Below are 15,789 nucleotides of genomic sequence, written 5' to 3'. Positions count from 1 at the left end.
AGTACAATATCACTGCTACCCTCTCATCATAACTTTTCCCTATCTCTTGGTCCATCACTATTGCTAGGAAAGAAAGCTCAGCTGGAGAAAAGGAGATTCCAGTTTGAAGTCATTGAGGCAGTTGGGAAGAAACAATGACTGATACAGTAAATCTGACCTCTTATAATGTAATGTCCTCTATGGTACTCTCATTTTTTAAATGCAGGTTCAAGGGCAGGACAACCACCTGGAGCAGCAAGAAGCTACCATGACACACTATGTGGCATTGTACTTTAATAGTTTTGTTGGTTGTAGTAGTTTTGTTAATTGTCTAAGTGTTTTAGTTATCGCTCAGTTCATTTACATGCAAAGTTGTTATCCACTTATCTGCTTCCTCACTGATTGAAACAACAGCTGTCAGCTGCACATTATGGAAATATTCAAATTGTTTTTCTTAACATGAATTCTAACTTGTTCATTTAATCAAATAGTAAAACAAGAATTGACCATGGTTAACTAAAAAAAGATCAATATATACTTTACTTAAAATAAAAATCTGAAATACAGAACAGTTTCCCAAATGGTTTATTTGTTATTATTGTACTTCAAGAGGTAATACTTAGAAGGTTATTGTAACAGACAATAATACAGTTCATTCATTTGTTCAGAAATCCAACTTTTATTTAATAGCTGCAGAATTGACTACCAAACAGCTGGCTACATCTAGACACAACGATACAATGAACACATATGGAAAGTTTTACTAGAAGATAACAGTTTCGAAGCAGTAAGTGAAAGACTAGAATGTTGCCGAGGTGAGTTCTGTCCATGTTTAGAGGTACAAGCCCTCTGGTGTCCCTTCCTGTTTCTTGTACAGCACGTTCTCCTTTGACTTCTTAAAGTCCTCATTAGTCACCTTCATCCTGCGCTCTCTCAGAGCCATCAGCCCTGCCTCTGTACAAATGGCCTGAGAGAGAGAGAGAGACAAAGTTACAAACACTAACAGTGAAAATGCATTGAGGTACCACAGGATGACAGCAAAACCAGAAGGTGAAAGTAAAATAAAAATAGGTTTATTCAAAGAGAACAAATCATAGTTATGCTGAGAAGTAGATGGTAGATGTTCATTCTTCCCTGTCCTCAGTGATTCTCCACAGAACAAACAGACAGGATGTAATTTATAACCCCCCAATGCAGTGCGTTGCGCCACTCAGGAGGCCCCTACACAGATTCTAACCAGATGTTGGAACTGAAAAACAACTATTTCCATTGATCATTAATTCCCTATTGACCCCTAGTCCTCTGCGTTGTGTATTATCTTAAAATATTCGTACAATTTCCAGATAGAGGTATATACAGTAGGCTGCATTTTTACAGTTAGTCCAATTACTATGCCCCAGCTGGTTGCTGTAACGTCAGTATTGCACCTTGATGTCAGCTCCGGAGAGGTCATCCTTGGCTAGGATCAGGTCGTCCAGAATCACATCGTCTGCCACAGTCATCCTGCTGGTGTGGATCTGGAAGATCCTTCGCTTGGTCTTCTCATCCGGCAGGGGGAACTCTATCTTTCGGTCAATACGGCCTGAGGAGTAGGGGACACACACAAAGATATATCAAAATCAGAGGAGATGCTACATGGGGCAATCACATAAGATCTCTCCAATCATTACTTCATTTAGGTGGGCATAGCCAGTATTGTATTTTCTGTTGAAGATTCATAGCCATATGATCATGTTATTGTGTACCTGGTCTGATGAGTGCAGGGTCCAGGGTCTCTATCCTGTTGGTGGCCATAATGACCTTAACATCTCCTCTGGAGTCAAAGCCATCCAGCTGGTTGAGAAGCTCCAGCAAAGTCCTTTGGATCTCCCGCTCCCCTCCTGAGTTAGAGTCATATCTGCAGAGGACACGGCACTCAGCACAGCCTCAACCACTGAGACACACCATACTATTGTAGAGATGTCCTCCTATACATGGAAGTTCATCGAAGTTTACAAAACGTACTGTAATCACAGTGTTCACTGTACTGCTAATTTAATACCTAAGCAATAGTGAAGCTAGTAAGCCTTGTCCAAGCCAGAAGTGCCGTTAGGAGCCTGTCTCCTGTTTCTGTAGAGATAGGCAACGTGATTTCAGCCTACCAGTACACCCTCTGGACAGGACGCTTCCCCCCAACCCAACAATGCTGAGTGGCATACAGAGAGGCATTGGAGTCTTTGGTATGACTCTACCGGTGATTGAACCCCCAACCTGCCAATATCAAGGCGGACACTAATAAGGCCACTGAGTTTGTGCAATAGCATTGTTTTCTTATTTTGACATAGGTTGCATTTAGACAGGAAGTCAAATTCTGATATTTTCCACTAAACTGGTCTTTTGACCAATCACATCAGATCTTTTAGTGAAAAAAAATATCAGAATTGGGCAGCCTGTCTAAATGCAGTCATAACCTCAAGATAATGTAAAACACTTACTGACAACTGTTGTATTGGGGGGGATGGCATGGCGGTTGGAATGTGGGTTAGTGTGTACTTGTTTGCACTTTCTCCCTATGTTCAATAATGTAGCAAAGTAGTCTATAGAGGATTTTTTGCATGAAATGAGCCTACTGTATTTTTTTCACTATAACTCATTTACTCCTCGTCAACAAATTACACACACTCTGCACACGACCTCAATGACCACGGCCTGACTAAAGAACAGCTAGCCTTGCCTCTTAGTCCCGATAGCGTCGATCTCGTCGATGAAGACGATGGAGGGTGCGTGTTCCTCAGCCACCCTGAACAGCTCTCGGACCAGCTTGGGCCCATCCCCTAGGTACTTCTGAATCAACTCAGAGCCCACCACACGCAGGAAGGTCGCCGACGTCTGGTTAGCCACTGCTTTGGCCAGTAGGGTCTTCCCTAACACACCATAGGAACAGTGTCAATCTATGGCACGTTTAGAGGCGGTTTCTCTAATTAGTTTTGGACTACAAAGCAAGCTCAATGGAAAATATCCATTTAAAATGCTTTTCAGTCCAGGATTAAGCTTAATCTGTGCATGGGAAACCACCCCTTTGAGTATTACCAGAGAAAATAAAGATATCCAAATTCTGTTCTGTCTTTATTTTTGTCCATCATTGTTTCAGTTGTCTTACCTGTCCCTGGTGCTCCATACAGAATGACTCCTTTAGGAGGCTTGATGCCCATCTCTTCATAGTACTCTGGATGGGTCAGAGGGAGCTCCACAGACTCCTGAGAGGGACATAGGGAACCACAAGTACAGTTGTCAATCAGTAGAAATGGTTACCATGTGTTGGATATCGTTCCAATCCAGCCATTCCAGTCTTCCGATTTAAAGGGATAGTTCGAGATTTGTCAAATTACTAGCATTAGTGCTATGACTGGAAGTCTACAGGAGCAGCTAGCAAAATCTCTCTCACTCAGTGACACCAACCTCCACTGACCCAGCTGTATCCATTTACATTAACATTGTGCATACAGAACAGTTAGTTTGGAAAGATCTTGGGAGTCTCACGCAATAAAACAATGTGCTTAAGTAGAGCATTAACAATAAAGTTTGCTGTGTATTCTAATTCTCTACGATCTCTATGTCTGAAAATGTCACCTTAATTTCCTGGATCTGCTGGTCCAGTCCACCAATGTCAGCGTATGTTTCCTGTGGAGCCTTCTCCACCTTCATCACGGTCACCAGAGGATCGGTGTCATCCATCAGGACGCCAATGACGGCATGGACCTGTGAACACACGCATGTTACGTTCTTCTATCCTTGTGTGGACCTAAAATGTCTTCCCATTAAAAATCCTATTTTCCCTAACCTTAACCATAATTGTAACCGTAACCCCTATGCCTAAAATAGCCTTTGTCCTCATGGGGATGTGGGAAAGGTCCCCACGAGGGAGAATTTTCCTTGTGGGGACTTTGAGATTTTAGAACCAAACCAGGCATGCACACACATGTCACTCAATGGCATTGCACAGTAAAGATGAGCTCTTCAATTAATGCTAATGACAGTAAGGCAACAACTAAACACAGCAAATTCACTTGACTGAAACACGATCGGTCAATGAACTGAGGATTCAATTCACTTAATGGCAGACTCAGTTAGTACTTTGTGGTTGAGAAGGACGGAACAGCCCGGCTCCAGCAGATCTTTGTCTACGAAGGAGAGGATGCTGACATAGTGCTCAGAGCCCACAGACGTGGAAACGATGGCGTGGTTGTCATCAATGATCTCCTCCAGGTTCCCCACTGACATGGGAGTCCCTCTCAGATCATCTACCTTAGACCTCTCCTCCTGCAGGACAACAGAAGGCAGAGCGGATGGGTGTATTAATTCATATTTAGATGAAAAGGTGCAGTGTGAAGGTTTTATAGTGCTATGTTTTATAGTGATGCAAAGAGATCGACTGATATATTACATTTTACTGATAGGATACAAACTGTTCATATAGCCTATGGTCCTGTGTTTATTTTTATGTTTCCTTACATTTACATTTTAGTCATTTAGCAGACGCTCTTATCCAGAGCGACTTACAGTAGTGAGCGGGTATATTTTTTATTATTTTTTATGTACTGGGAATTGAACCCACAAACCTGGCATTGCAAGCGCCATGCTCTACCGACTGTGCCACACAGGACTTACGCTGCCTGCACATGAAGTGTCCTTCGGGAAACAATAAATATCTAAGCATTTGAATTTATTTTCTGTCACGTGATGAGTACCTCCTGTTTCTCCTCCAGGGGTTTCATCTGTTCCTGGTTCCTGATAAACTCCTCCTCCATCAGCAAGTAGTCTTTGATCCTCTCCTGCTTCAGCAGTTTCAGCCTGCAGTGTGTGTGGGGAGTTACTGAAAGAGAAAGAGAGTTAGAGCAGTCAGTTCTATGCAATGGGTAACAGTCCAGGAAAAACGGCAGTTGTAAAATTGTAAACAACTTTCTGTCATGGTTTACAATTCAACATCAGTAGATAGAAAGGAACTCTGCCATGACATCGTGAAAAGTCTAAGGTTAATAGTAGCCCAACTAAACTTACCAAGAGGTAGCTTGCTGGCAGCATCAGGTCCCTTGCTCTTCTTCTTCCTCTTCCCAACCCTGGTGGGGATTGGTGGTTCATATTTCTTTTTCTTATCCTGGAAAGTGCAGCAAAAGTTACAGGACACTGTGATCACCTATCCAACAGGAAGGGTCGGTGTGTACCAAACTGGTAAGATGAATATTAAAGTTTTCAGAAGGTTAGTATTATTAACTAGCAACATTAGCTACTAGACTTGAGACATAGTAGCTAGTTAGCTAGTATAGATTGTTTACCTTGTCGTCTTTCTTTCCTCCTCCGGGTCCATGTCCTCCACTCTGACTTTGACCCTGTCAAATAAATCACGTCGGACAGACAGTGATGATACACTCAAAGGCATTTGGTAACAGTAACTTGATTGGAGTCCAAAACAATAACAATTTACTAGACATCAAGCTAGTTAGCAGTGCTAACACGCTAGCTGACAGCTTTCTACTGTCTACAAATGGCAGATTGTAGTTGAAATGCTGTAAACACGTTCAACAAAATACGACAGTCCGTAATATGATCATCAATTAAGGTTAAATAGTCATTAAATCCTTTAAAATTATAGAAATATTGATTTTGATAAACTGCTGCCTCACTTACCATAGCTGCTTGCTATCAGACAGTCTATCAGCGTCGCTCACGTAATACGTCACAGTACGGCAAGTGAAGCGTTTCAAAATGAAGAAAAACGCAGATGAAAACCCTGTTGTGGCTGTTCTGTGAGGACCAAATCATTGGTGAAGACACTATAACCAAGATATATGAAGCTATCAATAAGTTGTTCTTCATGGAGATTAATTTAAGTTTTACACCAATTCCAACACATCCAACTAGGTCTATAAAACTGTTTAGGCGCTACATTCAATCGGCTCATGAAGCCTATCAAAGGATTAGGAATTTTAGAAAGGACATGAAAGGTCTGACAGAATAAAAGGTCAGCCATTTTGGTCTGGGAGTTAGTCAACCTTGGTCAGCCAGTGTGCTGTGATAAGATGCATTTGAAGATGATCTTCACAGTGTATTAGCTAGCCAGCCAGTTTGTGTAATGTTACCCGTAATGGTCCCCTGATGTTTGTGTCCAGTTTACCGTTAGTTACGGAAACATTCTATGTACATATGTTAACAAAAACCTCCTAAGAACCTATTCAGAATATTTTGGCATTAGATAACATTCCTTTAATGTCAAACAGAACTCACCATGTTCTCAGAATTGACACGTTTCATTGAAAGAACATTCACGTGTCCAGTTTTCTGATGGTTAGGCAAATATTTAATCAACGTCACACCAAACATACACAGAACATGGTTCTCAGAATATAAGATATTGATGTTCTAGACACGTTTCATTCGAACCGTAGAGTATATACTATGATGCTCCTGCCCCGTGCCAAAAACAATAGATGCGCCTGGGCCAGTGGTACTGTTTCACCTTATGCGGATATCAGCTTTAAATATGTGTGTTATAGCCCAATCAGTGTCAATCCTGTAGTCTGCAAGTGCAAGTTAATTAAAATATGAAGGGTATCTCTATGCTCATGGCACATGTACTTATTTTTTACCTCTCTATTTTTTTTACCACAAGTGCCTCTCCACCTTGTGAAACTGGGAGATTTGTTGAAAGCATTAGCATTTCATAATGAGAGTCTGTCAGTGAGACGCGGCAGCATCACATTTATCTTTTCAAAGCCTTCAGGGACATAAAACCTAATAATGCTCTACGATACGGTAAGTAGGTACACCTCCAAACTGATGAAATATGGAAATGCCTCGTTTGTTCAGTGAGGTCTGCGTTTGCTGCAGACATTTCCCAACATTAAGCCACTGCAAGCCTATTAATCTGAGGGACATTTAAAATGAAAACTTCTGTGATTGATAAATAAGATTTTTGGGAGTCATATACCTGCTATCCAACCCACCCTTTTTCTTTTATGAGGACATATGGATGTTCATACATTATAATAGACCATGTACAGGCTAGGGGGAGAATTGGTCTAGACAGATGCACTTTGTCATATTCTCATTAGGAAGTAACTAATTAACTGGAAGACATTTTCACACCTGTTCTTCTGCTGTCTTGTCCTGCAGCTTGGAGCAAAGTACAGAGGGATGAGAAAATATGTAGGGGAGAGAGCTTCTTTTAAACAATGTAATCATCTGAGAATTGAGGTCGGCAACAGGGGAGAGAATTCTATAAACGTCCTGGTTTGGTTTGTATATCTCACTCCCGCGTCATGTTGTGCTAAATCATTTCTCCAGTAGATGGGGATGTGTTACTGTAAAAATATGTATACTTTGCCCATCTATACACGTGACGTGTCTAGGACTGCTCAGTGGTATTTTTCCATTCTCTAACACAGCATTCCAAGGCCAGACAACATTCTGAAGGTCAGACAGTTCCCTGAACACTTGCCCCATAACTGCACATGACGATAACAAAGATACCTGGAAATACCTAACAGCTCCCATATGCCTTTATCCTTTGACTGGGAGAAGGTTTAGCAAGCCATGGCAAGACCTATGATATCACAATTAGCTATGTGGTAAAGTTTGCATAGTCTTCGCTGACAGATAAATTACAATTGGCAATTATGTGCTATCTTTCATTTTGACTCCATTGCTGATCGCATTTGTGATGAAGCCTTATGTCATTCTACCAGTAGTTCACCAGTTTAGTGACCCACCATTGCAACCAACACAGTATCACAGTATCTCCCAGTAACATTACAATAATTTGATTGGTGCCTCTGATAGGGCATGCATGCTCACAGTTTTATAGCATTTAAAGAAAATAACCTTTTCATGACTGTCAGAGGATCATTTTTGTTTCTCTGACAGACCTTTTGTGTCTGGTGGTCCTGATGCCAGCAGGGACCGGAGGGCAGAAGATAAGGCATTAGCACTTTTGACACAGTATACCTTCCCAACCTCAGTCCCATCCCTATCACCTGCAGCTATGGGCATTTCACTAGCCTTTGGCAAGTCAGCCTCGAAAAATACAGACTACTTGGACGGTGGTATTCCTTTCAGAATAGAGTCTTTCTCTGCATTGAAAATGGTTTCTTTTTTCAAGGTTTCACCTATTTATTGAGCGTGCCAACAATGGGAATGAGCGGAGTTCACGTACTTGGCTGGCACTGGAATTACGCTTAGTTTTACATGTGCCTATATACTCTTCTTTGGATATTATGATTGTGCATTCACATGGGTATCTTTATATGCATCATCAATTAAGTAACTAGACAGTATATACAGGTACTGTAGCAGGTGTGTAGCAGCTTTCCCAACCTTTTACAGTTGGTCTCCAGTCCATCATTATGTGTCTAAGATTCTATTAATTAAAGCAGTGAATCAGCAACCTAGGATCCTAGACAACAGTACTTCCATTCTAAACCAGACTTTGGGGGAGAAACCTGGAGAGATCATGTAAGATGTATGAGGCTCTTCACCTCTGTCACCCTACTCTGCAATTACTGAGGATCCCATGCCTCAACCCCTCAAATAGAAGGGCAGTGAGGGCCTGACTTGTCCTATTAAAAACTAGTGCCCAGAGATTCTGGGTTCGCGCCCAGGCTCTGTCGCGACCGGGAGGTCCATGGGGCGACGCACAATTGGCCTAGCGTCGTCCAGGTTAGGGAGGGTTTGGCCGGTAGGGATATCCTTGTCCCATCGCGCACCAGCGACTCCTGTGGCGGGCCGGGCGCAGTGCACGCTAACCAAGGTCGCTAGGTGCAAGGTGTTTCCTCCGACACATTGGTGCGGCTTCCGAGTTGGATACGCGCTGTGTTAAGAAGCAGTGCGGCTCGGTTGGGTTGTGTTTCGGAGGACGCATGGCTTTCGACCTTCGTCTCTCCCGAGCCCGTACGGGAGTTGTAGCGATGAGACAAGATAGTAATTACTAACAATTGGATACCACGAAATTGTGGAGAAAAAGGGGGTAAAAAAAAAAAAAGTGTGCACCACAGACAGGTTAATAACAATTTGGATATCCCCATCAACTCAATTACTCACATGAATTTAGTTACTCTCACTCTGTAGAGATGTATGGAGGACACACTTGCCACAAAGTTTGCTTTAGCATGGGCAACACCATTGAATGTGTTTACCATTTTAAAGTAATCAACTGAGATGCTAGGTGTTTTTCTTCTTTCCATCTTTATGTCTCGCTCGCTGCGTCTGTCGTTGGACGTCCAAGATGTACTGTCAGGAGCTGGAGAGATTCGCGTAGTTGAACTTCCGTTGCCAATGACAGCTGAGATCTATCTTTGATGTGAGGAAGCTGTCAGGTTATTAGAGTCATCAAAAGCGACGGGTTATGCATAATACGGCTGACCTGGCAGTCAGGGGAAATGGAGCCACTCTCCTTCATCAAGTCCTTATATGCTGTACGATAGTACAGTAAGATTGGCTATTTGTAGAACATGGTTTGAAATGTATACTGTAAATGCACACAGCATATTGTTTTTCATATTGACTTTCTTAGAGAAGGGTTAAATAGTTGATCATGGATGCTCAGTATTTATCATTCATTTCCCCAAAGATAAACATGCAATATTTCCGACTGAAAATACCACTCTAAAACCATGTGAACTGAAAACATAACCTTGAGGTTATATTGTAATGTTTTTCAACATGGTTTTCCTTAATGAAAATCCACAGAGGCAGAATAAAAAATACTTATGAAAAAAAAACATTGTAAAAGTCAGTAACAGCTTTGTAAATCTGCCACTGTGTAAGGGTCGATGCTGGTAGAGACAAGAAGCAGGTACAGGGAGGGAACATTTAATGGCGACGAACATGGAACAGGACAGGACAGCGTCTGGATGTGAACACATAACATTAATGCAGACACAGGGAACAAACGGGAGAGCAGACATTTATAGACAGGGCAATCAAAGGGATTGTCCAGGTGAGTCCAGGTGAGTCCCATGAGCGCTGCTGCGCATAATGATGGTGACAGGTGTGCGTAATGAAGGGCAGCCTGGCGCCCTTGAGTACCAGAGAGGGAGAGCGGGAGCAGGCACCCTCTCCTCTAGGGGCGCCACCCGGCGTCCCACCTGAGCGAGCCTGACAGGCCGGCCGAGGCATGGGCGCTTGACAAGCCGGCTGGGCCTAGAAGCCGGACGATCCGGCTCAGGCGTGGGAGCCCGACGATCCGGCTCAGGCGTGTGAGCCGGACGATCCGGCTCAGGCGTGGGAGCCCGACGATCCGGCTCAGGCGTGGGAGCCTGATGGGCCGGCTGAAGCATTACGTGGGGTGGGCGCCTACCGAGCCCAACAAGGCAAGACAACCTCTCGAGCCAGCTAAGACGTGGAAGCCCGACGAGCTAGCTGAGGCACCCTGCTTTCCTCTGAGATAGCCCCCGGACCCGATGTCACCAACTAACACTCCCTGATGCTTATTTTCGTGGTTTCTGCATTCTGTAAGGGTCGGCGCTGGTAGAGATGAGAAGCAGGTACAGGGAGTGAACATTTGATGGCGCCGGACATGGAACAGGACAGTGTCTGGCCGTGAACACATAACAACATTAATGCTGACATAGGGAACAAATGGCGGAGCAGACAGTTATAGACAGGGCAATCAACAAAGGGAAGGAGTCCAGGTGAGTCCAATGAGCGCTGCTGCGCGTAATGATGGGGACAGCTGTGCGTAATGAAGGGCAGCCTGGCGCCCTCAAGCACCAGAGAGGGAGAGCGGGAGCAGGCGTGACACACAAATATAATCAACACCTTTTTCAGCAGCCCTGTATAAAACTTGGCACTTTTTTAAAAAACAAACTGCAATTACTTTGTTAATTTACAGTTTGTACTATACATCCAGAGGTAGAGCTGAAAAGAGTATCAGAACAATATCTCTAAACTTCAATTTATTGGGCTACCTTCCTCTCACCCCCATTTAACAGCTGATTGGTTGACATACTGTCACGCCCTGATCTGTTTCAGCTGTTCCTGGGATTGTCTCCACCCCCTCCAGGTGTCGCTTATTTTCCCCAGTGTATTTATACCTGTGTTTCCTGTCCCTCTGTGCCAGTTCGTCTTGTATGTTAGTCAAGTCAACCAGCGTGTTTTAACCGTTTTCCTTTTGCTATTCTCTTTTTGATAGTCTTCCTGGTTTTGACCCATGCCTGACTCTGGACTACTTTCCCGCCTGCCTGATCATTCTTCCTGCCCTGACCTTGATTCTGCCTGCCCTTCGGTACCTTTTGGACTCTGAACTGGTTTTGACCTTTTTGCCTGTCCATGACCATTCTCTTACCTACACCTTTTGGATTAATAAATATAAATATAAAGCAGAATCCGACCATCTGCCTTCTGTGTCTGCATCTGGGTCTCGCCTTGTGTCATGATACATACATTTTCTTGGCTAATTCTATGTGGGATAGGAAGTCATTGCTTTGGTCGATCCATCGCCTCATATTCATCAATGACATCGTCAGCCTAATTTGTTGCATGTTATTTAACTTGGTGCACTTCATCTTCATTAAAGGGAAATTAACAGGGCATTGGGAAAGAAGCTACAGCTTCTTTAAGATTATAAACTGGAAACATTTAATATTTAGGCCTGGAGAATCTTAACTGTCAATCTAAGTTTGGTATAGAGCTAATATAAATATCAGTCTATGTATTAATAGGCATATGTTGTTTCAACTCTTGCCATGTAAGTTTGAAAACTTGAAAAAGTTATTACCACATAATTAACATTTTACAGTGTAATTTCTTCATAAATACCTGGTCATTTCGGTAGAATAAAGTGCTACCTGTCTAGTATGTCTGACGGTCATTGAATTGCATTAGACTTTACAGAGTGAAGGGTAGAGCACCACCTGAGCTCTCTCTTCCTCTGGGATTACCCCTACAGAAAATCACATGATTTGGCATATATGGTCTAATGTTATCACATTATCTTCACATTAGATCACATAAAAAAAAATGTTTGTGGTCATATATGAAATGTATGTGGTTTTTCTGTAAGGGCAGATGGGTAATGCTGGCAGCATCAGGTCAGTGGTGGCAAGAAGCTGACTGTGCCACCTGTCCTGTCTTGTCCTTTACCGCGGTGCTTTTCTCTCCTCACCCACGCATCAGTAGATCCCTGTACCCTGGGAGGGGTTGTGATGAGAGGGAATTGGATCAGTCAGCTAGGAAAGATGACTAAAGAACGGAGGGCAATCTGACAGAGCTATGACAAGGGAGAGAACGGTGAACTTTGGAAATGGCCACAGCTTTGGCCTGAACACCTGTGTGCAACAATAAATCCATTGCATCTTCTCAGTCAGTCAATAGGAATTTGTATGTTGTCTCCTAATACCCACATACTACTATTACCATCCATATTACCACCCCTATTATCACCCCTTGGCTCTGCTAACGTCACTCTCCCTTTCTGAGCCACGTGGATCATCCTGTATGAGCTGTATGGATCATCCTGTATGAGCTGTATGGATCATCCTGTATGAGCTGTATGGATCATCCTGTATGAGCTGTATGGATCATCCTGTATGAGCTCTATGGATCATCCTTGTGAGTAGTAGCACTGCTTTCCTGTATTGTACGTGGCATCATGTTCAGGGGATTGGGGCTGCACTGCCTTAATTACTGCGTTCATTACAGTTGAAGCGTTACCTTGTGGAAAGCAGGAGGCTCTAATAGTCTAATTCCAACTGTACATTGGGAACAGGGGGCTCAGTCAGAACACAACCTGCTGAACCCATTAATATCCAAACATGAAGAGAGAAAATGATTGGTTGGAAGTCCATAGGCTGTTGATACTGAACAAAGACAGTACATGGGGATGTATTACTTTGGTTAGTTCAGAATGGTGGTTGTTGGAATGAGAATTGGTGAAATGAAAAGGTGGTTGTTAAAAGGAGAATCGTTGTACTGACTTACATTTTATATATCAATTTTTGAAATTTAGAAGACACTCTTATCCAGTATGACTTACAGTCAGCATTTCATGGTAATAGTCAATAGTGAGTGGATCCCTGGCGTTGAACCTTCGCCTAGCATTCTAGTTTTTGATATAGTACCAGAGAGCTAGAACCTAGCTCAGTATTAGGACATCCAACGGTAACACAAACACTGTGTTAGACATGTACATTGCTATAAACTGTCCACAGGTTTTGATTTCAAGAGGTGATTTCAAATCAGTTATTATAGTCTTCATTGTCCTCTCTTTGTCCTTTCTTGCTTCCATCTCTGTCTCCATCTCAATCATTTATTTGGATTCCACTGTGGCAATGATGAGTGTGTTAGGCCTGTTTTTCCCTCAATATCAATGACTATTTCATCCCTTCTTAGGCTGTTGAATAAGCAATCATGATTTATAATTTTCATGGGGAGTTGCAAGGTCACGTGTCAAGGCCAGAATGTAATTATCATAATAGACAGCTGGCAATCCAGTCCTTTTGTGTTAGGTGAACCCGAGAGCCACACATTACAAAAGCCAAGGTGATTTCTTCTGCATGTCCTCATCTATTTTACAAGATGAAAATGGCAGATGACGAAGAATGAGAGAGATAGAAAGGAAGAGAGAGAATGAGAGAGAGCGCAAGAGGGAAAAAGTGGGAGAGTAGGTGTTAGAGAAAGGAAAATATAAAAAATATTGTGTCCTTGACGTCTGTACAGCTTGGCAGCACTGACAAACTGCGAGCTATTCTGACTAAATGTGATTCCATCCTTCTCGGGTGTGTCTTACTGGTTTACCTTAGTAAGAGACAATACAAATGATAAAGACATAGCCACATTAGACTCACAGAGCTGTTGGCTGAAGTGCAGCCAGAAATCCTTTCCTAGAAGCATCATTATTTTTGTAAACGTAACAATTATTAAACCGCACCCCTCCCTCATGTACACACATACCGTACCTGCCCCCCATTAATCCACATGGACACAGAACACTTCAATCCCACTGGAGATAAGATGCCAGCTTTACATTCGTCAATCAAACCAAACACAAGAGCTTTACAGACCATGGGTGCTCACTAACAATCTGTTTTTCCTTGAGCGACAGGAAAATATTTTCTGGATGGTTCACAGAGCCCTTGCTCACGTCAAGGGTATCAAACAGCTAGTCCACACACAGTGGGGTATTTCTCTGGCTGCATGCCTGCAGGGATACTGGAGTTCCTAATAGCAAACTGGCTGGGGATAAGAGACTAAAGCCTCCATCTACATGGGGAAAAGAAGGCTAGGATGCAAGGGATTGGGATGGGATGGGGAAGCACAGCTTCAAGTGTTGTTGGGTCTTTAATGCTGCTGGCTACAATACATGCAATATCTAGCAGTTACAGATGTATTTTGAAATGTGTAAAAATTGTTTTAAATGTAATCTTTATTTAACTAAGCAAGTCAGTTAAGAACAAATTGTTATTTACAATGGCGGCCTGCTCCGGCCAAACCCGCACGATGCTGGGCCAATTGTGCGCCGGCCTATGGGACTCCCAATCACGGCCGGATGGGATACAGCCTGGATTCAAATCAGGGACTGTAGTGACGCCTCTTGCACTGAGATGCAGTGCCTTAGACCGCTGCGCCACTCGGGAGCCCATATTTTATATCGTTACCTACTTATGTTGATCTTGACAACGCAGGGTTTAGCGGCAAACATCACACTGTGTTGACTGGCTGGCAGGGCAGAAAGTTAGAGCTGAGGAAGGAAATTAGTTAGCTTCTAGTGGTGTCACTGCCTTGAGTCTGAGCAATCCTTCAAACAAATAGAGGCCTACGGCGCACACTGTGAGAGCGCACACTGTGAGAGCGTGAGAGATTTAACTGACAAGCCTGACACAGTGGCGAAGTCTTTTACTGCTGCTTGATTTGCATGTGGAGTAGAGAGATTACTGTCGTCATGCAGACAGAACCCCTTCCACCCACCTCTCAACACGACATATTTGCATATTTCTCGTCATTCTTCTTTCCAACCTTCAAAAAACCTCAATCCATTTCTGACCCGCAGGTTTAGCCAGCCAATCCCAGCATGCATTGCACCACAACGAGTTTAGTTTAGCCACCTGGGAGGTGGCTAAACAAGTTTGGATAATTTATTTGAATGCTTTAAACTTTCTTCTTCTTCTTGCCTTCCATTTTAACCTCTTGTGCTCATGCTACCTACTTAGAGGAGGAGGAGCTGTAGTTCTTCAGAGTCAGTGTGTCCTCAGGGTCTGATTCACCCAGCTGTGGGAGACAGACAGACAGACTGCCTTCTGGGGGAGACTAGAACTGTATTATACTGACTGGCTCTTCTTTTCGTCATCCCTTCATCATGCCAGAAGAAAGAAGTGCTTTATTCAGTTCATTGTTTCCCTTAATACGATTTTTGACTCTCAATTGATTGAGCGATTGCTTTAAACATATATAATGGGGTCAAGTGCAACATTCTTCTCCTGATAAAGAAAAGAAGACAGCTTAATTAATTACAGAGCCATGGCGAGGAGACTTCTGATTGGAGATAATACCGCACTGGATTATGGATAGACAAGACAGAATATATTCTAGTAGTTCTGGAGCTATATAATGTGAGCTTGCGTAAGTACAGATGTAGGATCTTAATTCAAGCCAGTTTGCTACAGCAGGAAAATAATCCTGCAGCAACAGGAAATGTGAATTATTATGTGGATTATAATTAATGGACATTTTTGTAAGGGTTGATACATTTTTCAAGCCTGAAATGTCAAAGTGGAAATTACAATCTTCAGAAGCCTTAAAATGCACTACAAGTTTAAAATGTCCTGCATAGCAGGAAAGTTC

The 15,789-nt window shown here is 42.9% G+C and overlaps 1 protein-coding gene across 1 annotated transcript; it reads right to left on the bottom strand.

Annotated features, from left to right (window-relative positions):
• Positions 1–548: 548 nt before the first annotated feature.
• Positions 549–5,714, bottom strand: LOC129813068 (26S proteasome regulatory subunit 4-like). Its single transcript, XM_055865224.1, has 11 exons — positions 5,644–5,714; positions 5,292–5,345; positions 5,017–5,113; positions 4,707–4,831; positions 4,093–4,278; positions 3,589–3,717; positions 3,119–3,215; positions 2,693–2,882; positions 1,725–1,876; positions 1,407–1,561; positions 549–946 (listed from the first exon to the last, which is right to left on the bottom strand). Exons 1-11 carry the CDS (start codon positions 5,644–5,646, stop codon positions 812–814), a joined length of 1,323 nt encoding a protein of 440 aa, XP_055721199.1. The 5' UTR covers positions 5,647–5,714; the 3' UTR covers positions 549–811.
• Positions 5,715–15,789: the final 10,075 nt, after the last annotated feature.

This window comes from Salvelinus fontinalis, chromosome 16 (genome assembly GCF_029448725.1).
Source record: "Salvelinus fontinalis isolate EN_2023a chromosome 16, ASM2944872v1, whole genome shotgun sequence".
NCBI lineage: Eukaryota > Metazoa > Chordata > Actinopteri > Salmoniformes > Salmonidae > Salvelinus > Salvelinus fontinalis.
This window is presented reverse-complemented; position numbering and strand designations above follow the sequence as displayed.

Excerpts from the sequence above, each read along its gene's own strand:
- LOC129813068 (XM_055865224.1), bottom strand. Across the intron at positions 3,718-4,092 it reads CCGTCCTTCTCAACCACAAA|GTCCATGCCGTCATTGGCGT; the intron begins GTACTAACTGAG and ends GTGTGTTCACAG. Across the intron at positions 947-1,406 it reads TCTCCGGAGCTGACATCAAG|GCCATTTGTACAGAGGCAGG; the intron begins GTGCAATACTGA and ends TCTCTCTCTCAG.